At 42.0% G+C, this 21,814-nt stretch overlaps 2 protein-coding genes across 16 annotated transcripts in view; one reads left to right on the top strand and one right to left on the bottom strand.

Moving 5' to 3' along the window:
* Positions 1-4,170, top strand: part of Tatdn1 (TatD DNase domain containing 1) — a 30,994-nt gene extending 26,824 nt beyond the window's left edge. For 12 of the 15 annotated variants that reach the window (XM_039080187.2, XM_039080195.2, XM_039080193.2 and 9 more), the window contains one exon: positions 2,987-4,170. In XM_039080187.2, coding sequence (XP_038936115.1) covers positions 2,987-3,083 — 97 coding nt within the window. In that variant the 3' untranslated portion in view covers positions 3,084-4,170. The remainder of the gene's footprint in view (positions 1-2,986) is intronic. The other 3 variants (NM_001400947.1, NM_001400945.1, NM_001400946.1) reach the window with 1 other exon arrangement.
* Rnf139 (ring finger protein 139) lies at positions 3,236-14,421 on the bottom strand. The gene is made up of 2 exons (NM_001127545.1): positions 14,254-14,421; positions 3,236-5,790 (listed from the first exon to the last, which is right to left on the bottom strand). Exons 1-2 carry the CDS (start codon positions 14,396-14,398, stop codon positions 3,965-3,967), a joined length of 1,971 nt encoding a protein of 656 aa, NP_001121017.1. The 5' UTR covers positions 14,399-14,421; the 3' UTR covers positions 3,236-3,964.
* Between the last annotated feature and the right edge of the window lie 7,393 nt (positions 14,422-21,814).

Raw genomic sequence — 21,814 nt, 5'->3', positions numbered from 1 at the left:
TGACAAGTGGTAACATGTCCTTTCCTCAGCCCCCAAAGGCAGTAATCCAGAATGGGATATACATAGGCAGCTTGAAGAATCTCTGGGCAAACAGGAAAAGTTGGTCAGATCATTTTATGGGCACCTATCCAGAAGAAGTCTAGATTATATTGGTTTACGTGTGGTTTGCCACTATAGGCTTCCCCCTAACATTTATAAGGTTTAATATCACAGATTGTTAGCGTATGTCTTGAAATGTGCCTTTGAAAAAAGTACTGTGTAGTAAGTAGAGTATAAGGCAGGTCTAAAATTCAGCAGGCAGAGAAGTCAATTGAGTGTCCTTTTATATACACATAAGGGTTCCTTTTATTTCACATGTTGGTTTTGGCAAAGAGTCTTGAGCTCAGGCTTTAAAGCCTGAGGCAAGGACTCTTTGTACTGCTTGCTAAAATACTTCTCTTTTTTTGAATGGAGGAATTTGCAGATTCATCTAGAAGACATTATTTCTCCTAAGTCTGACATTTAAGGGGACACTAAAGACCCTAGACAGTGACAAGAAGCTTGTTTGCCACAGCCACTTGGCAAGCACACTACTTGGAGGACGTAGTACCAGAGTATTTTCTCTACTGCCTTAATGCTGTGTAAACTTGTAGCTTTTGGATTTTCCTGTAAATCTGCAAGACAAGATTTCAAGTAGTTCTTAATGCAGACAGACTTAAGACCTGAAAGTCTGTGTGTCAGCCTGTCTTGCAGTTAGCTGCATGGCAGAACTTGGGAAAATCGCACTCAGTAGAAACATTGAGATACACCTGCTCTGCTACTTATCATCTGTGTCAGTTGTTACTCCACTGAGCTTTCCACATTAACTGTTCACTCGCAGGCCTTCCTTTCCTTTTGACTGTACATTTCTTCAAACACACGGTAGGGCTCCTGCTGTGTCAGGAAAGGTGCAAGTAATTGAGGCTAGCTAAGAGAGGCAATTGCTGTTGTACTCACATGCATGCCCTGGGACAGACTGTGGCAGGAGTTTTGGATAAGGAGCCTGTGCTAGCAGACAAGCAGATGCAGTCTAAGACAATAAGCTGCTTCCGAGATGTCAGCAACTGTCTGCCCAGACACTAGGAGCAGGCTTTGCCAGTGTTGGATTTTAACTGTTTGTTCACTAAGTGTGGCTGGGAGTCAGATCAGATAAAGACAAACACCCTGTGCTCTAAAGGCAGCCTGTAGAAGAGCCTTGGCAGTGTCAGGGAAACAATGTACTTAGTGTAGCAGAAAGTAGGATGAGGTGAGTAGAAGAAAATCTGGGACAGCAAAGTGAGACCAGATCCTTGGGGCTTTTGTTTGCCAGCCTTATTAGTATAGATTTCACCGTGACCTGAGGAGACTAAGAGCAAGAGAATAGTGATTTTTGTTTTAGCCAGGGTCTCCTGTAGCCCAAGCAGCTTACAAGTGGCTGTACAGCAGTAGGTGACCTTGAATCTCTACCCCCCCCCCCCGCTTCTATCTCCCAAGTGATGGGTTAGTCTTGAATCACCATGTCTATGTCCATTTTATTTTCAAGACTTTACTGCTTGTCATTTCAGTACTGAAAGGTGAAGGGTAGACACTTTTAGACTTTATTTAATACCTGTGCCTAGTATAAGGATGTCATAGTAGGAGCTAGAGAGATGGCTTACAGAAGAAGGGCACTTGGAGAGAATCCAAGTTGTGTTCCCAGCACAGTGTATTGGGCAGCTCACAACCACCTATAACTCCAGCTCCAGGGAATCTGATTCTTCTGGTTCCTGCACTCATGTATGTGTGGGTGTACACACGTATGTACACACACACACACACACACACACACACACACACACACACCACAGTTGAAAAAGTAAACAAAACAAGCTTAAGTGTCACAATACCCCAGAATGCTATATTTAAAAATAACTGTAGCTTTATTCCTGAAAGTACAGAAAAACCCACTGAATAAAAGAGGGCTGCCCAGGCTGCTGGACTGCTGGCTTACTAAACAGAGTGCTTCGCTAAGCACAGGCGACATTGAATAGTAAATGACTCTGCTGCCCAAGTCTCAGCAGAGCAGCCATGCCCTTGGCCACCCTTCTGTCAGTAGCAGTGAGTTCACTGCACAAAATGCATTTGAATGTTGTGTACACTGAGGACTTTTAAAGGTCCAGCTGACCATAAATCCCCATTCCTATTTATTTTGGGTGTTCACAATTAGGATCCTCAAAAAGGGAACAAAAGTCTCATGACAAAGAATATTTAAAGGTTTAATTTGAACTACTACTTTCTAATCCATGTATAAAAACATAATATTCCTAGGAACCCACTGGTGTTCATCATTTTGAGCAAAGAAACAAAGAGGGAGCCTCTGGGCTCTTCTCCCGGCTCTGAGTCCACGCCTAGAGCCCCTCCCATAGCCACACCATCTATACTTGTCATGTATTTAGCATGCACATGAACATTCCTTGCTGTCCATTAGAGACTAGGTCAGTAAGCAGTGCCTTTCAAATTTTTGGCCCTATTCTCCCCAATAAAAAAATATATACATATATATGTATGTATGCGTACATATATTTATACATATATGTACATGTGTATTTGTTATAAATATAATTATACTATAATAGTAAACAATATAAATAAAACTAAATTCAAAGTAGAAAGGTATTACTTAACCTGTTTTATGTGCAGTATAAATTTCATTTTTAAGATGCTTATGATCCAGTAACAAATGTGCTATGCCTTAGAGTTTTAAGGACTCCTACCCTCTGGGACAATTCCATTAGTGGTGCATTTACATGACCCTATTAACTTTATATTCAAGTTAACTCCAGAATCTTCTAATTGACAGTAAGTGGTGATGCTTTCCTATGGATAGTACTGGCAACTTTTATAACTCTTAAACTTCCTAAGAAGAGGTATTTAATCTTCTCTTACATACGAAAAGGTGATTACCTCTCAATATATTCTGAGTAAGTTGATCCCTTGTTTTTTGTTTTAGTCAAATATTGGAGATAATGTCAGCAGTAAGAGAAGAAGATCCACTGGAATTAGCCAACACGCTATATAACAACACCATTAAAATATTCTTTTCCTGATTTGTGTTTTCTTTTTATGATGTGGAATTTCATGGTAAGACTGTGAGCTTTATTAAGGAAATCTTCCCAGTGGTTCTTTAAAGAGGTAGCACTATACACTGTGCCTTGATTTTACTCACAAAGTCAGATCAGCACTGTTTAGGCTGCTTAATGCTTTAGGTAACAGTGACAGCCTTTTTATTGTGTAATCTCATCAGAAGTCTGAAAGGACAGTTTTACACTCTCACTGCAAACACAGTGATGCTTCTACCTAAAACTTAGACAGCATGTCCTGGTTTATGTCAAAGTTTAGTTGATAACAAGCCTATTTCTCAATTCTGTCCTTGATTTGTGTGACTTTTGAACCTGCCTCTAAGCTGCACTCAGATTTCAAGTTTCTCAGTTGCTTCTAGCAGGGTATCTTGCCTTAGTTTTAGAAAACATTTTATTTAGAAAGCCTTTCTACTCAAGATTATTTTATCTCCTGTCTCTTATACTAACATTCCTTTATTCGGCATTTTCATTTTCCCTTCGTTTTAAAGAAAAACTAGAGTGCAGCATTAGACAGATTCTGATTTCATTGAGGGCTCTTTGGCACACTTGACGCACCGTGTGATCATTATCTCTATTAAGAAGTTATTTGTTCAAATTTTGTCATAAAAACGTGAAAACATTTTATTCTATGTACAATAATGTACACAAATTTAAATAGGTCACCAAAGAGACCAGAAGTAATTAAAGAGGTATATTTACAGTAGCACATCACAGTAAACGGAAAATCATTCACAGTTTCAACATCGATACTGTTTTTGTGCTTGGTTACACACTGACGTGAAGCATATTACTCCATTTTGGATGAACTGAATTTTAAACAAATACCTCAATGATTAGTAAATGCTACTTTAATCAGTGTCATCATTAAATTCTGCTGCTGCTGCTGCTGCGCCTGTGTGCTGAATCCCCCCGTTTCTTTCTCTTTGAATATCATCATCACAGTCTGTACTGTCATCCTCGTTCATTTCTCGGTCAGATCCAGCAGCATCTTCTCTTAAAGCTTCCTCTGGGTTTTGATTTTCATTGGGTGCAATAAATCCGTTGTTGTTAGATACATTTGAATTGTCCTTGATATCGTCTTCGATGTACACTTTCTGATGACACATTGGACAAGTATCTTGAATGTACAGCCATTTCCGAAGGCAGAGTGCATGGAAATAATGGTTACACGGTGTAATCCGAGCAGACGTTGTGAACTCATGATAGCAGATGGCACAAACATCATCTATTTCTTGCAAGTGGCTCCCTTTTATTTCAGGAAGTGAATTAATTTTCTTAACAGCAGTTCTACGATTCATGAATGTCTTCCAGCCATTTTTTACTTGTAAGTAGATGTTAAAATATGCATGTAGGCACATCATACAAGCCCGGATTTTACTTCCTGACTCAAACATCATGGTATAGGCCCCATTCCCAAACATTACTACTCCAAATATAAATTCGATAATATTGCCTGTCGAGCGAACAAAGTAGACATAATCATCAAGCTTTTCCCAGAGGACATTATAGTAGCCATCAATCATGAATAGCGTGTAGACAGTGAGGGAAACAATTACTTTCAAGCAGAGTTCCACACAGAAGGCTGTAACTGCAAACAGCCACGTGTTTAGTGCATAGTGGTGCCAAAGGACATAACTGAGTAAAACAGGAAGAATAAACAGGCAAGCAGAGACAAACAGCACAGGAAAATGTCTGTGGAAAGATGACACGTGGGAGGCACTGAGAGACATTAACACGGGGTCTGTCATTCCGTGGATGAAATGTAGGACTGCAGTTAATAAAAGGCACATGTTTCTACTTAAGCGAATAAGTCTCTCTTCAGGTCTCAGCCCACTTAAACCAGTCTGAAGAGCCAAAATGAAAAATAAAACAGGTGCTACAAAGCCAAGCCGCCTGTCATCTTCTTCAGTTGATCCAATAAAGGCCAATATTCCAAGGCCCAAGTAATGGGCTATTGAAGAAATTACAGCACTCATGCCTAGTACAGTTAGTGTAGAATCGCACCCACTAATTATTAGATTGCAAATGATGTCCCAGAAATCATCCCAAGAAATAAGGAAGGACTCAGTCTCATTCGCCATCCTTAAAATGTACATCAACACTGTAGCCTGAGCTGTAATCCTTGTTAGCCAGAAGACCCGAAGTATGTCTGGGAAACGAATCCGCTTCCATGTGTCCTCCATCAATAACTGTAATCCATAAATTCGGTACATATGCCTCACTAACAAGTAAACATACCGAGTAGAGTAATAAAACCACTTAAGTTTCACTGCCAAGACAAGCATTGTGTTAAATATGAGAATCAAGGAAGACATGAAAACTAACGTCTCTCTGATGTGTAATGGTAGCTCTGTGATTAAGCCGATTACAGGAACCAAGATATTCAGAATAATCAGCTGTGAATAGATAGACTGAATGTGGAGTAGAGTGACGTATCCGATTCCAAAGGTTAGCTGCAGAACGATGAGTGCCATCCACAGTGAGGGCCCTTTCCGAGGAAGCAACTCAATTCCAAATGCTGACGTGTTGTAGGCACCGTAGAAGTCAATGTGCAAAGCAGCATAGTAGTTCACCAACACTGAAGTTGCAGCTAATAGAAAGGCTGAGCTGTACATGTAAAACTTGAAAAGTGATCGCTGTGACAAGATCAGAACAATACTGGATACAACTATACCTAAGGAAAAAGAGAAAGTGTATCCAAATCAAACATTTTTAAGCATGTTTCTTTATGCTAGCAATTACAACAGCTATTTTTTTGTAGTTGTAAAACCTCAAGACAACTTATTTACTGCTCACAAGGCAGTGAAGATTTGAGAAGTCAGAGTTCTAAACCAAACCAACTAACACATTTTTAAAAACCTGGCCTCTTATTTTCTGGTTTCTAAAGTAATTCTGTTTGTTATGGTATATATACATCCATGCATGAGATTAGTAAATTGTCTTCAGGACAAAATTGTGATGATATACATGCACCTTTTGATAAATTTAAACTCAAAAGAATACTTCCTATATAATTTCATAATCATTAAAATGTTTAATGTAATACCACCAAAATAGTAAGGCCATTCAGAATGAAAATTACCAGACTGAAAAGCTTGCTCCTATTGGCTTCGAAATCCTTTCAGACAAGGCGAAGCTTTATCCTCTTATACCAACTCCTTTGCTTCCAGGTTCTTTCTTGGATAGCGTATTCTCTAGGGGTCCCAACTCAGGCCCCCATGTATTCCTTTACATTTCTGAAATGCTCTCCAAGTTCCCTTTTCCTACAAATTGAATCACATCTTTGGAAAACAAAAGTAACACTCAGAAAAACAAACCATGTTTCAAAAGCTGGCTGGCTATAGGCATCATTCCATTATCCCATGTGTAAGTACTGTGGGTACACGGTCTGATGGTCGCTGTCAAGTGCCATCAGCACATGCTGTTCATTCGGCATACCTACAGAACTTTTTTGACAGACTTAGTGTACATACATACTACCTGGTACTGAGGTTTGTACTCACTAGTTCTCACCCCGTTACATAGTTCTAGCTCTACCTTATAAATCAATGGATTACACAATGCTTTATACAGAAAGGTTATTTATTGGGCAGTGTTTCAGTACCGTATGTATTATGCTCTTAAGAATGATCACAAAATACAGCCCGAGTAAGAAACCTAGGAAAGGGATTCAAAGCTAAGAAGCCGAAGACACTTGAGGTGCTTTCCCTGCAGTGTGCCTGCCACAAAGAAGAACGCTGTACTTCACGGCCTGCACGGAGTTAAAAAGGAGTGATGGCTAGTTCCTTTAAGGGATTACCCTGGGCCTAAACACCAGGTCCTTTGTGAAAAGAAAAAAAATAACACATCTGGAAATCTGAGTAAGATCCACCTGCTTTCCCAGAAAATGGACTGCTTGGAGCATTATTTCTAGAAAAAGTCAAAGTATTATTACTTCGGCCTGCACGATACCCAGATGCTATCTATCTATCTAGCTCTTTCTATATGGAAACATCCCAAGCCTAACTCATCTTCTAAGTCAAATTAAATTTTATGCCACTTAAAAAAGAGAAAGCAAAGCAGCTACTAAAAAGCTGGGTGGCAACTCGCTATTGCGAGTATCCATCAGCCCTCACCAGGGACTATTCATGACCGTAGTTGACCTTTTATAGTTCTTTTTTACCCTAATAACTTCTCTGAATCTTATGGGTTGGCTATTAGGAGTGCTGAATAAAAACAAGTACCATTTGCTAGATGTGTGTATCAAATGAACCAACAACTGGGAAATGGTAGGAGAGAGGGATATGGCCCATCAAGCAATCTGATCCTTTCCTCCAATAAGGGCCTCACTATGTGCGCACGCAGGCCCCAAACCTGTACGTGCTTCAGCCTCCTAAATGCTGGACTGTAGGCACAGGGAACACACAGGCCATCACCCCCTTCTTTTCCCTAAGGAAAGCTACATTCTCAAGGTAAAAGCAGTAAACACTTCAAAAGTACCATACACGTGTTCTGATTCCTTCACAAAAGCTATAGACAGTTCTCTTATAACCATGCTCTCATGGAATATGGGGAGAACCAACTCTCACTTTACAGAAAAGAACACCAAGTCCTCGACTAGTGAGTCTCCTGGGAAGCACTGTTCTGGTTTCCTTGCATTCCACAGCTGAGGCGTGAGGATTTTCCCTTAGGTTCCATCTGAAGGATCCAAGGAAACCCAGGGGTAGTTTTCATTAGGTCTTATAAGGAACCTGCTCTCTGTTAAAACACCACCTTCAGACACAAAGAGAATTGAATTAAACCACAACCTGAGAATTTCAGTCCTAGACTCCAGTGTATTACTGGAGTGTTTTAAGTTCTCAAGACAGAAAAAGAACCAAGTACCAAAATCTATTCACAAACTTTGAATTCATATTGAACTGAATGCAGCAAAGAGTTCAGGACTTTTTTTTTTTCATTTAGATTTCCAGAACCAAGAAGTAATAACAGGAAAGGAAGGAGAAGATCCATGCATTTTACAAGCCATGGCATGAAGTGTTCTTAGGAGACGAACTTGCTATATATGTAGTTCAAACTAGCCTTCCACTTGTGCCCTCCTCCCTATACCCAGAAGACTAAGATTAAAGGTGTGTAAAGTCTGTTCATTCTTAAGTCTTCTGCAAACTCATGACTAAAATTTAGAAGGAAATAAAATAACATTTATATCTCTCCATATTCCTAAGTACCTTTAAAGCATTCAAAAGCAGACAAAGAAACACAGTAATAAAATACATTACTCCTTTACTTCAAATGGAGTCCTATCATTGGGGGGGAGGTACTGTGAAATGATGTTAATCTGTTAGCATACTTAACAAATACATTATACCACAGAGAAACACGTTCTAAGCTTGGCATTGTGGCACTTACCTCTAATCCAAGCCCCGAGGACTGAGGCATATAGAACCATGCTGAGCTGTGCGAGATCCTACCTCAAAACAACAAAATTCTATCCAACTTTCATTTTAGGTAAAACAAAACCAAAACAACAGCAAGAATGATATCCTAGCATGTTTTATTCATGAAGTTAAATTTTAACAAGTATGATTTCATTACCATATGTGAACAGCCAAAAAATGATCAGAGGCCTGAAAGTTCTGGTCCCATTCCTACTCCTTTGGTCCTTTCCTACTTCTTAGGAGAGAGCTAAAGGCTGAGTAGCTAAGCCGGAGGCGACTATTTAACCAACAGTGCCCACACAAGGAAGCAACAACCCCCAGCAGGACTGAATTCTGATGGCTCCAGAAACCTTAGTTTGTGGTTCTAGAGTCTGGAAGCCTGACAGGCACGGACACTCCTCAGTACTCTCCCCTTCACCTCAGTAGACCCTACACACCTATCTCTTCTGTCTGTATCCTTGGATAAGTGGACTAATAGAGGCGTTTCCCCAGATTCTGTCTGCATTCTAGCAATGAAGGGAACACGAAGAATGGGTCAGGAAACAATCCCAGGTGAAACATTCTGGATTGAATGTGGAGGGGGGCGGGGCAGGGAGACACACCCACACACTGTCTTACTGGCACCAAAGAGGAAGAACAGCTCTAATTTCACATGCATCCTGACCATTGATTAAATATGCACTCATACAGACATATGGACAGTGTGCCCTTTGAGGTTTTAAGTTTTTAATATTAGATCTCTATCAATATTTTATAACTTTTATATATTTCTGAGGACATTTCTGCACGAGTTCTAAATTCAGCATTAATTTATTTAGAACTGATTCATAAATATAAGGTAGAGGTCCAGCGTGATTTTCTCCATATTGTTTTTTTTACATATATTAGTACTTATAAAGGGTTTTCTATGAACAATGTAATCAGAGTAACTACTCCTCAAATCCTAACTTAAACTCATTTTTTTTTCCTGACTACTGATTAAAGATCCTTCCATTTCTACTGACCACTCAGGGTTCTTCTGTGAAGGCCACTTTACCTTCAGTCCATTTCTTATGGTTTGGACAAGTGTCCTTACAAAAGACTATGTTGAAGACTTAGTCCCTGTCAGGTAGTGGGGGAGACTACTGGATCATTAGAGTTCTAATTCCAACAATGTGCTAAACCACGAATAAATTCACTCCTGAATGGAGGAGAGAGTACTTAGCTGGAGGCAGCAGGTCACTTGCAGGGCTGGGAGGTGGGTGGGAGTGGGAACAGTGGGATTTTGAAAGGGATGCCTGGAAAGGTATAGCTTGTCTTGGCTCCTTTCTGTTTCTTTGTGCTTCCTGTCTGCCATGAGACAAGCAACTTTCTCTCCCATGACCTTTGGTCATTATACTCTGCTTCACCACAGGCCCAAAAGCAATTAACCAAGTGTCACAGGTTGAACCCTGTGAACCTAGGAGTCAAAATAAACCTTGAGTCAAAATAAACCTTTCCTACCACAAGTTAATCTTAGGTATTCTGTCCCAACACAATGACTAATACAATATGGCGTTGGGAAGTGTTTCCTATTTCTGTGAAATTAATAACACATTATTTGTTGGTCATAATATCCAGGTTTACATACAGTCTTTTGGCTGTCTAGATGCTGATTTATTATAAGGTTTTTAATCTTAAAACTTCAATTCATAATCTTTCTATAAATTGATTATTCATATAGATAACAGGAAGGGAACAGTAATTTTTCCATAATAAGTAAATGCCACTTCATATTACTTCTATGAACGTCAATTCAATTCTACCTCTAAAACCTACCAAGTTTCTATTACACCTGTGTCTGTTTCTGAGCCGTGTTTTTTATATTCCTAATCTATTTGTCCATCCCCATGGTTCTCAACCAGGATTGGATTTCTCCTTCCTTGGGAACACTTGACAATATCTAGAGTCAGATTTGGCTGTGACAACTGAAGTGTGTGTTACAGGGACAGAATGTTACTGGCAGCAGGTAGAAGAGAAGAAAGGCTAGATATGGCACTTTGCAGATAGTGCCCCATTCATAGGTTTATGCTGTCCAAAATGTCAACAGAGCTACTGCTGAGAAACCGTCTCTTCCCTGCCAGACATAATTACTTCTGCCTCACTCTTGCTTTCTCACATCACAGGTTTCTCCACTGAATGGATGGTCTCATTCAGTATCAAAGAAAATCCTCATTCCTTTTACAATGAAGAGATTACCAACACACATTTAGAGTAAGTCTTAAGTTTGCTGTTTTGTTATTTTCAGTGCTGCTATAATGAATATCCTTACTCATAATGTGGTATAACTATAATCTCTAAGTCCTCACAGCTAGAATTGTGAATCAAAAGGTATATAATACATGCCACTCAATATAGCTAGAGATATAGCTCAGGGGGCAAGGATACTTTCCTACCTAGCACACGTGACAGCTGGGTTCAATCCCTGGCATCTTATAAAACCAGCTACAGTCATACAACCTTTCAATCTCATCTGTACTGAGGTAGAGCCAAGAGAATCCAAAGTTCAACTTGGGGTCAGCATAGACTACAAGAGACCCTGCCTCAATCAGTCAATTAATCAGTATCAATTGATAAAGCCAATTGGTTTATACAGAGGTGATGGCTTGCCAGATTAACTTACCTATTTCAAATATGCAAACACCTTTGCCAAATACTTTTAAATCATGTTTTGCATTCTTCACCCATCTATTGATAGATAAACTATGTCCTTCATTAAGAATGAGGCTAGGAACTACTCTCCTTTACTGGCCACCTGAAGTTTATACTATGGGAGCATAAGTCTTCTTTTTAAAGGACTTAATATACATGATATAAACATTTTCCTCTCGATTTGTCATTTTCAAAAGATTTTCAATAAAGGTTTTTTATTTTGAAATACTCAAACTTATCTTATTGCCCTTTGTAACTTCCCAGTTTTCTTTTATGGCTAGAGAATCCTTTGCCACTTCAGTCACTGCCGCCATATGAGTAATACTGTTAAACACGTTTCTATGCTTGCTTCTCTTTTGTCTTTAAATTTGCTAATTCAGCATTATGCTGCTGTGGGTTGAGCTTCATTTACTACCTTAATACTAGCTAAGAAACAGTTCTGTATTCCCATCACTGTACACAGTGCTCTGGTTTTCCTTATATCTCTAAAGGAAAGGCCTTGCTTTCTGACCTTTCGAGATCTCCAACTGGTCTGACACCAGGTGAAGTGCAGCTGCTGAACATTCTGCAGTTAGAGGGGGAGGCTGCAGGCACTAACACAATTAGCCATGTTTGCAAAGGGTGTGCTGGGCACATACATCCTGAGGTCCATAGGCTTCAATAATGACAAGTCCCCATGCGGCTCCACTCACACCTTTCATACACATACATGTTGCTACTTTCATTTAAGGTGATTTTTTTTTAAATCACAACTTTCTTCAGATTTTATTTTTATGAACAAAAAAATTTGCACAACTACTGTGCTACAATTTAGGGAATCATTAGATGATGAATTTAAAGGTCAATTTTTCTTATAAAACCTGACTCAATATTCTGAGATAATTTATTTCAAATAAATATTTGATGATTTCAAAAGGATGAAATATCTATAACAAAGTCAAATACTTTAAAGGGTTTTTATCCTAACTCATTTATTGTCCTAAACTCCATGATAAAGATGTTGTGAACTTCCTAAAAAGAAGTTGTACCTTCAAAATGAAACCTCTGCAAGTCTGACTGGAGAGGCTGGAATGTTGCAGGTCAGAGGCTAATTACAATTTATCTTGGACTATCTTTAGCCCAAGTCATAGTGAGACCTAACAACCAGCGACTAACACAGAAACCTTTCGGAATACATGAACTTAAAGCCTTAGTTCCCACAGCCAGAGGTGTGGAGTACCACCAGACAGCATCTTGGGTCTACAACAGGAATCCCAGCTTTGCTCTCACCCACCTACTTAACATTCCACTCATGTTTTTAAAGTGTTGTGTTAGATCATATTTGTTTTAAGAATAAGCTATCTCGTCTCATTTGAGATGAGTTATGGTTTTATGTTGACAATACCACATTGTCCGTCTTTACAAAGGTAGAGAAAACAAAACCACAGACCACTAAATGGATCACTAGAGGCTCTGGCTGAGACCTCAAATACAAACCTTCTGTGAAGAAATAAAGTCTAAGAGTGGGCAGGGAGAACAATTACTTTCTTAAATGTTTTTCCTATAAATGACTGAACTAAAGAAAACTCCTTTCTTTGCATCTACCTAGTGCTGAGTACTCCAACAGGAAATGAATTAAACCCCCAGCTTCCCAAAAGTTGCTAGAATCTGCAGTTATGGTGTCATGAAGACACTCAAGGCAGTGGCTATATGTACGGTCTCTGAGATGACTATGCAGACTCCTCACACACGCCTGTACGACAGAGAATGGTGGAAGTAGCTTTAAATGAAGAAAAGCAGAATGGCTAACGTGTGTACCCAGCAGATTACTCCTAAGTCCTGTGTTTGCAGGATATCACTCCCACTTTTTTTCGTTAACTTTAAGGTGAACACTGCTGGTTAATACACTGCTCTGTACCGAATTTCAACACACTGAGGAACAAAGTAAACCATCCTTGAAATCAGAAGGGTTTTTAATGCTCTGGGCAAACACCAGCTGTGCACCAAAAACCAAACACTTAACTTCTACAACCTCCTTTCTCCACTTGTAAATTAAGAATAACACTGTCCACCTTTGAGTGACTGACAGATTAGATAAAACCTGTGAAACTGCGTTATGGCAGACAAATGTAGAATAGTTACTGCTAAGAACAAAACCGCATCCTTAGGGACACCCCTTTTCTGTGGGAATAAGGCACCAGATGCTTGTACTTCTCAAGGTCTTGGTCAAGATCTCACTACCAGCTACCCCAACCCACAAGAACCCACCTAAAATTTCATCTAAATGATCTTTTCAACAAAATCTGCCAAACTGTAATTATCAGAAAAAGATCTCTATATATGTTTCTCACTCTGGTGATGTAGCAGAGAGAGAAATAGAAAGTGAAATATAAAATACTTTTAGTACTCGCTCCATATGAAATGAAGACTGGTTTTCCTAAGTCTCCTGCAGATGTCTCTTCAGCCTGGGGGCAAGTTTTCATAGTCACATTCAACACCTTATTATTTACTCAGAAAGAGTTTAGGGTTCGTTATAAGTATAACCTTCCTCGCGGTGACTTTTGGAAATGGTTTCAAGGACTGACATTCAAAACTCTGTCTCATGGCTTGTGCGTCCATTTACCTCAAATACTTCATGATCCGGTGGACTCCAAGACACTGAAGTGACAACATACTCTACATTGTGAAAAAGGGAAGACAGGGGGCTCAAGCTTTGGCTCAAGTCCAAGGTCACACACGACGAAACCGGGACAGTTGTTTTTCCAGGGCTGTCGCATAGGACGCGGTAAACCAGCAGTCATTCCCCAAGAGAAACAGCAGGCAGACAGCCGCATGCTCACACAGCCGTGCTTTCTCCTCGCCCATCCAGATGCCAACCGAACAGGACACAGACCCGCCAGAACCACTCCGCTGTCAACGCTGGCACGAGTACCACGGGTCCCCTCACCCCGCCGAAAGGCCCTTTTGAGGAATCAGACCGTGGTTCCCCAAGCCGCGTGCTACCTGTGCCCTGTCGCTCCCGTCCGCCCCGGGCAGGGCACGCCTTGGCCCGCGGGCTAGCCCGCTGTCCTTACCGAGGAGCCGGAGAAAGATCTGAAGCCCGATGCAGAACCGGCTTTGGCTGGAATCGTAGTAGGAGTTGAAGATGGCGTCGATGATGTAGAGGCAGGGCACCCGGAGCGCCACTTCGAGCGCCGCCCAGACCTGCTGCTGGGCCATCCGCACCTGCTGCTGCGGGGGCCCCACCGCCGCCATGAGCCGCTGCCACACCGGGGCTGGGCGGGCCGGGCAGGGCGGCGCGGGGGAGGCCCGGGGCCGCGGCCGGGGCGGGCGCTGAGAAGAGTGGCTCCGCCCCCGCCCGCCTCCTGTCCTGTGTCCCGGCCCGCCCCGCCGCCCGCTCGCGTCCCTCGGTGGAGCAGGGGGCGGCGGCAGCGGCTCCCGGGAGGCCTCGGGGCGTCGGTGTTTCCGGCCGGCTAGGGTCTGGCTCCTCCTCCCTCCAGCGCCTCCCCCGCCAGCGGAGCCACCATCTTGACCCCGCCTGCCTCGGCCGTTGCTGCCGTTGCGAGGCCCCGAGGCTGCGCCCGCGGTCACTCGAGAACGCGAAGCCCGCGCCGCGGCCTGCGTCACAATCGGGCGCGCCGCGCAGCGTCAGGACGGGCGGCGCAGCGAGCCTCGTGCGTTGCCATGGTCCCCGCCCGCCTCGCCGCGGGGTGGCGCTCGCGTCGCCCGGCCGCCGCGCCCTCGGGCCTCTGAGTGGCTGCCCCTCAGCGTTGGCTTGCGCCGAGCGTGGGATGCTGAGTTCCTGCGGACCCATAGTGTTAGATGTCTGTTAGAGCCCAGTGAGTACCCCGTGAACTTGCTTCATACTGCTTGGGAGATGAAAGGAGGCCGCCCTGCCTACCTGCCTCTCCCCACCAGAGGCCAGGTCTGAGGGATGACAGGGAAAATAACCTGCGAGGCTACACAGAGCGATCACAGCCAGATTTGGCACTGGCCTTGAGTTGCTAGGCGTTGCCAAGAAAAGCACACTCGCATCTGTTTACACATCTCCCTTCCTGTCCCTGCGGACGATCATAAGCACATTTTATTACTGGCTTAGGAGCCTGAGTTAGAGCAAGAACCCAGACCTCTCCGGGTTTGATTTATCCTTGTCCTGGATAATTCTTAAAGTAGAAAGTCTCCTATTCTTTCCCTGCACTTTCTTGCCTATCGGTGGAATTGATATGGCCTGGCTGGCTTGACTCTGTTCCTTCTCCAGCAAATGAAGAATGTAAGGTCAAAGGCTAAACTGTAGACTTAGCTGTTTTGGTTTAAGGAACACAAAATAGCAAACCAGGAAGCCTGGTTGACTTGGGCTGCTAGCTCAAAGCGCCTTTGCCAGTTTACAGCAGGGCTCCAGAAGTAGGATCTCCTTCCCCATCCCGCCCCACTCCTGCACAGGGAGGAGGTCTGTAAGTAACATTATCAGACTTTAACAGAACCCTTTTGGGTGAAGGTGTTTGTAGTAGAAAGATTGCACCCCCACCTAGTATCTTTATTGCAGTTTTGTGGTTTGGGTTTTGTTTGGTCACCTTCCCCTCTTCCATCTGTACACGAAGCACTGTGGGCTACTGTTTTCTGTTACCAAAGCCTCTCCATCAACTATTACGATGGGTATTTGTCTACCTGTTTTATCGAGGTTCAAACTGAGGTTTAGATAAAATGAACTGCAAGATCACAAAGATACTAAGAGGTGGGGCTGTGCATGTCCCAGACCAGCAAGAATCAAAACTAGAGTTTGAACCCAATGCTACCTTGAGGCTCAAAACTTTAGTTTGCTTTGCTTCTTTTCACCCACAACCAATTCTGTCACTGAGTCATAGCCTTCCTATTCCTATTGTCCCTGTCACCATCCTAACTCAAGACCCCCCTCCCCCAACCCCCGTCCTTTCTCTGGTTTATCATGATACCATCATATGGTTGCCTTTTCAGATCTACTCTTTAGTAACTCTGGGTAACTTTCCTAAACCGCATAGCTGGGGACTAACTTTGTGATTATGACAACGTTCCCAAAGGGAAGCAACCTTTGTGAAAGAATGACACAGTCTTACATAGGCAACCTTGGGGAGTAAATTAGCTACTCAGCCCTCTCTTACTATGCCTCAAGTGTAATTAAAATCAAAAGAGTGAAGCTATTACTGAGAAAAGGGTCCAGAAACACTGAAGTAAAAATGTGATAGAAAGAGAGGGAGAATTGTATTATCATCCTACAAAAATAGAGAATAAAATATGATCTGGAAGTACAAACTAATACACATCTATCCCATCTGGTTATGACTAGTATTCACACAGACACATAAACAATATACACAGAATACCTGTGTTCAAAGATAACCCTGTCATTAATGATTCAAAAGCCTTTTGGCTGTCATGAATTATTCAAATGCCTCTCAGCTTGCTTTAAAAAAAAAATCAGGGTCTCATTGTATAGCTCAAGCTAGCTTGGAACAGGCTGACCTTAAACTCTTTCTATATATCTACCTGTGTCTGCCTCCCAAGTTCTGGAATTAAAGGTACTCTAAAAGTAGGATGTATAAAAGTTATGTTAGCTTTTCTCTGGATATCAATCAGTCAAGCCTTGTCAAGCAAAGAAAGAAATAAGACTCTAGGCTCTAAAAAAGGAATTTACTAGTGTACCCTTAGGTGGAGGGAGTAATCAGGAACAATTACTTGAGCCTCTCCCCTCCCCATCCCCTTCTGCTCTCCTTGCCCCTGCCCCTCCCCCTCCCCCACTCCTTCCAATAAGGTATGTATTTCCTTCCAATAGATGATGCCAATTTCAGAAGAAGAGTGGGAAACGATAGTTACATGTACTGTAACTTCTACGTCCCTGGGAATTGCTTTAAAATGATAGTCTCTAAATTGTTTTTTGGTTTTTCTCTTTTGCTTAAAGTAAAATTCAGATATGCCTATTGAATTGCAAGTGTTGACATTTTCTGATTTTGTAAGTCCAAACAGTCTTTTTGTAGTTAACAAAGGAAACAAGAGGGGTCACAGTGGTGTTTGGAGTAAATGTTGAGCCTCCATTCCTGACTTTTGATTATTCCTTTAGTAGGCATTTACTGAGCACTTTATAGGTGCTTTATAGTTTGCCGGCCTGCTTCAGTCTCTGGGTAATTTACCTATCTAATTCTCAGAATGCTCATCTAGAAGATAGAAGAACATAAAGATGAGAAACGGAATTGTTACACACGCCATTCAGATGTTGCTGACTTGTTGAAGGGCACAGAACTAGACAACAATAGTGATGGAATCAAGTTTGCAGTGTATAGTTTTCACATTCCAGAGGATGAGACTAGTCTCCTAAAAGTAACTTGATGGTATCTTGGGGTTTGGGGAGCTGCAAATCCCAGACAGGGTTTCTCTGTATAGCCCTAGCTGTCCTGGAACTCACTCTGTAGACCAGGCTGCCCTCAAACTCAAAGATTCTCCTGCCTCTGCCTCTGGAGTGCTGAGATTAAAGGCATTCATTACCATCTGGCTTTATGTTTTATTTTTACCAATAAACAAACAAACAAACAAGTTGAGTGTGGTGGCACAAGCCATTGATCCCAGCACTTAGGAGACAGGTTGATCCAGTTGGGGCTACATAGTGAGATCCTAAATCCACAAACAAAAATAATTTATAGTCTGGGAAGTGTGTGTGTGTGTGTGTGTGTGTGTGTGTGTGTGTGTGTGTGTGTGTGTTAGAGCACTTCCTTAGAATGTGCTAGGGAATGATCACCACCACCATAAAAATACTGAAAATAAAACAAGAAAAATGTAAGTATGGTATGTCATAAATAAATTTTAGCAAAAATATCCTTTGGAGCTACTATGTTATTTCAACACTCCAATATTCCATTTATAGCTTAAGAGTACGGTAAAGATACTGAGTTTGTTGCAGATGGTAACCATCAAGTGGAGCTCAATGTGTTTTAGACTAGAAATGATTAAAATATGTCAGTCTAGGGTCATGATCAACCGTAGTGTGAGGGCTGAGATACTTCTGAGAAGGAGAATGCAGGCAGTACTTAATTTTAAGGCCACGTCAAGGAGGAAAGACCACAGCAGATGAATAAATGAGCATATATCCCATAAGGCTCAGAAATGTTGTTAGGGAATTTCATGGTTGTGCAAACACAAATGAAGGTAGCTGTGTTGCTGCTAGGTGTACTCTTATAGTACACTGCCCACTGTTAGGATGTGGTGTGTCTCTGGTACCCACCGGCAGATGTGTCCTATCCTTCGCCATAGGACCCTGGATCACCTCTCATTTCACAACCGCCTTGAGTGGAACAAAAGTTTCGAGGTAGACACTTCAGTGTTGTAAAGATTTCAACCTTTTAGATTCAAAATATCCTCAATTCAGAAAAATAAATCTGAGTAGGTTCATGTTTTTTAAAGTGGGCAAACTGACTTTAAAATTCAAAAGAAAAAGGAAAGTGTCAACAATAGCTAAGACCATCTTAAAGAGTAAAGTTGAAAGAACTTTTTGTTTTGTTTTGTTTGAGACAGGGTTTCTGTGTGTAGCCCTGGCTGTCCTGGAACTTACTCTGTAGACAAGGCTGGCCTCAAACTCATATAGATCCGACTGTCTCTACCTCTTGAGTTCTGGATTAAAGGTGTGCATTCTCCTCCCCTGCCCCCACTTTTTGCTATAAGCTGTCAAGGCCTCGTTCAAAGCTATAATAATGAAGACCCAAGGTGTGGTGTGTGGCTAAGGGTAACTAACCTATGGCCAGAAAGAAAATGTCGGGAAACCAGGCATTGGTGAGCCAGCCAAACCTTTGACCCCAGCACTTGGGAGGCAGAGGCAAGCAGACCTCTGAGTTTCAGACCAGCCTGGTCTACAGATTGAGTTCCAGAAGAGCCAAGGCTACACAGACAAACCCTGTCTCAACATACAAACAAACAAGAAAACATAGGGAAAGCCCAATATAGAGCTACCCAACTCCTGATGAAAGTAGCATTACTATACAACGGGGAAAGGATTTTTTTTTTAAAACCCTATTGAATAGCAGGACAGCTGGTCTTGCCTAATGAATTACAGCATGCTGTCTAATGACGAAACCCAAAGTTCATTGTGTGGAACTGTGGGTCATCACCCCATGAATAATTGTGTAACTGAGGTAGAGGATTGTGAAAATGTTTGGCAACAGTGAAAGATTTCTGAACATGGAATGGCCAAACAGTAGTTCAAAATTAAATGTGTAATGAGCCAGACAGGTGTTTTGGAAGGGCTCATCCGTGTGAGCCACAGGACTTCACTGCAGCCTTGGTTTTGCACACACATGTGTGTTTTGCATGGCACATGCTGTGAAGCACCATCAAACATGGCCTGAAACACCAGGGCTCACATTTGAGACAGATTTGAGAATGTGAATGGAATTCTTTTATTGGACACACAAAGGTTTTTATCTTAAATACAATAGCTTATTAAACAAAAACCAAAATGAAACAACAACAACACCCAAAGAATATTTTTTCCTACTGTCGTTCCTCAGCATGGATTACCAAATCGGCACCTGCATTTGTCGAGCAATTGCTAGCTTGCCTTTCATAAAAAGCCACTACGTAAATTTTGGTTTGATATTGGGACAGAATTTCAGCAGTTTTTCAAATGTTTCCAAGCACACACCAGTCAGTTTAGGCTTTACTTGCGCAAAGCTGAATTCTCAGTGTTGACCATGGTAAAATCAGTCTAAGGATTCTCAGTGTTGACCATGGTAAAATCAGTCTAAGAAAGAGGCTGGAGATAGTTTGTGGCCTGCGGTACCCTCAGGCCTGGTGGTGTTAGGGTCTAAGAATTGCTGAAGACTGATACCCTAGACTTCAATTGTACATAAAAGCAAAGAGCATTTATTTACCTGAATTTCCTGCATGTAGGGGTCTCCCCACTTGGGAATGGAGACCTCTGATGGACTCGAAGGCCCAGATTTTACTGTCAGTCAGGGTAAGTCCTCAGAGGGGTGTGTGCCCGTTTACCTTGGTTGGTTAGCACTATTTCTAGGGGTCTGACTGAGTCTATAGTTGGTTAGGCTCTAGAGACCTCCCTGTGTTGGGGGGGAGGGTGTGGGGTCCATTGCTTATTCATTCTAGCTACCTAGTCTTACTTCAAGCCAGATGACAAGGTGTCCTGGAATTGGCTGCCTGCAGCTGTGGTTGGCTGACCACAGGTTCCTAGATCCAGGCCTCATTATAAGGAAACAGAAACTTAGGCCTAGTCTCCCAAATTGCCAGTTTGTAGCCTGTCTTGAAGTCAGCCTGGCACTGGCTTACTCAGCCCCCATCAGTGCCGAGTGCCTTTACCCACTGGTCCATCTCACCCGCCTACCAAGATTTAATTCTTTATGTAAAAAGAAACACATCTCACTAGTATACAAACTTGCCTTTGTCTTTAATAAATGGAAAAGTTTTGACACTTAAGTTTTATTTTTAATTTTCTAAAAATGTATTCTTTCTAAAAACGTTTACATCCTGCTGTCTCCACCCTGGTCACCCTCTCCCACAATCCTTCCTCCCTCCCCTCCCCTTCTTCTCTGAGTTCCCTCCCTCCCTCCCTGGGTGTTGCCCTACCCTGGTACTTCTAGTCTCTGCAAGGCTAGATGCTTCCTGTTCCACTGAGGCCAGACAAGGCAGCCTGCTAGAACATATCCCACATACAGGCAGCAGCTTTTGGGACCCACATGAAGACCAAGTTTTACATCTGATGCATATTTGAGGGGAGGCCTAGGTCCAGCCCATGTATGTTCTTTGGTTGGTGGGTCAGACTCTGAAAGCCCCAAGGGTCCAGGTTAGTTGACCCTGTTGGTCTTCCTATGGAGTTCCTAACCCCTTCAAGGTCCACAATCCTTCCTCCTATTCTTCTGTAAGAATCCCAAGCTCATATATATATATATATATATATATATATATATATATATATATATATATATATTCTCCAGCTGCTGAATGGAGCCTCTCAGAGGACAACATGCTTCTGTCTACAAGTGTAACAGAGTATCATTAATAGTATTAGGGATTTGTGTGTGTACATGGGATTGGTCTCAAGTTGGGTTGGTTATTGGTTGGCCATTCCCTCAGTCTTTGCTCCATCCCCGTGTCTGCCTTTCTTGTAGGCTGGATAAATTTTGAAAGGAAAGTTTTGTGGGTGGGTTGGTGTCTCTATTACTCCACTGGGTTCCTGCCTGGCTACAGGAGGTGGCCTCTTCAGGTTCCATAGCCCCAGTGTAGTGAGTTATAGCCAAGGTCATCCCCCATAGATACTTTAGAAAAAATTTAACTTCTAGGGCACACTTATCAAAATGTGCAAGTTTTTTATTGTATGTAGGGGAGTGGGGGGTGGGGAATATTGTTCTATGACTTCTGCCCATTTCTTAAGGCCTATAGAAATAAAACTTAAGGTGCTTTAAGTTATAAAAACAAAAATAAATGCGAAACTTAAAAATTAAATAAATTTCTTATGATTTAATATAGAAAAAATTTGAAATCTAGATCTCTATATATTGCTATATAACTAATTTTGCATAAAAATTCTGGAGCAAAATGGAGATAACAGCTTCTGGTTTCTGCCAGCACCAGGAGCTGACGCAGTCCCGCAGCTCTCTGTACCCG

The sequence above is a fragment of the Rattus norvegicus genome, chromosome 7, assembly GCF_036323735.1.
Source record: "Rattus norvegicus strain BN/NHsdMcwi chromosome 7, GRCr8, whole genome shotgun sequence".
In the NCBI taxonomy this organism is placed as follows: domain Eukaryota; kingdom Metazoa; phylum Chordata; class Mammalia; order Rodentia; family Muridae; genus Rattus; species Rattus norvegicus.
The sequence above is the reverse complement of the archived record's forward strand: the minus strand, read 5'-3'. Positions and strand labels throughout refer to the sequence as shown.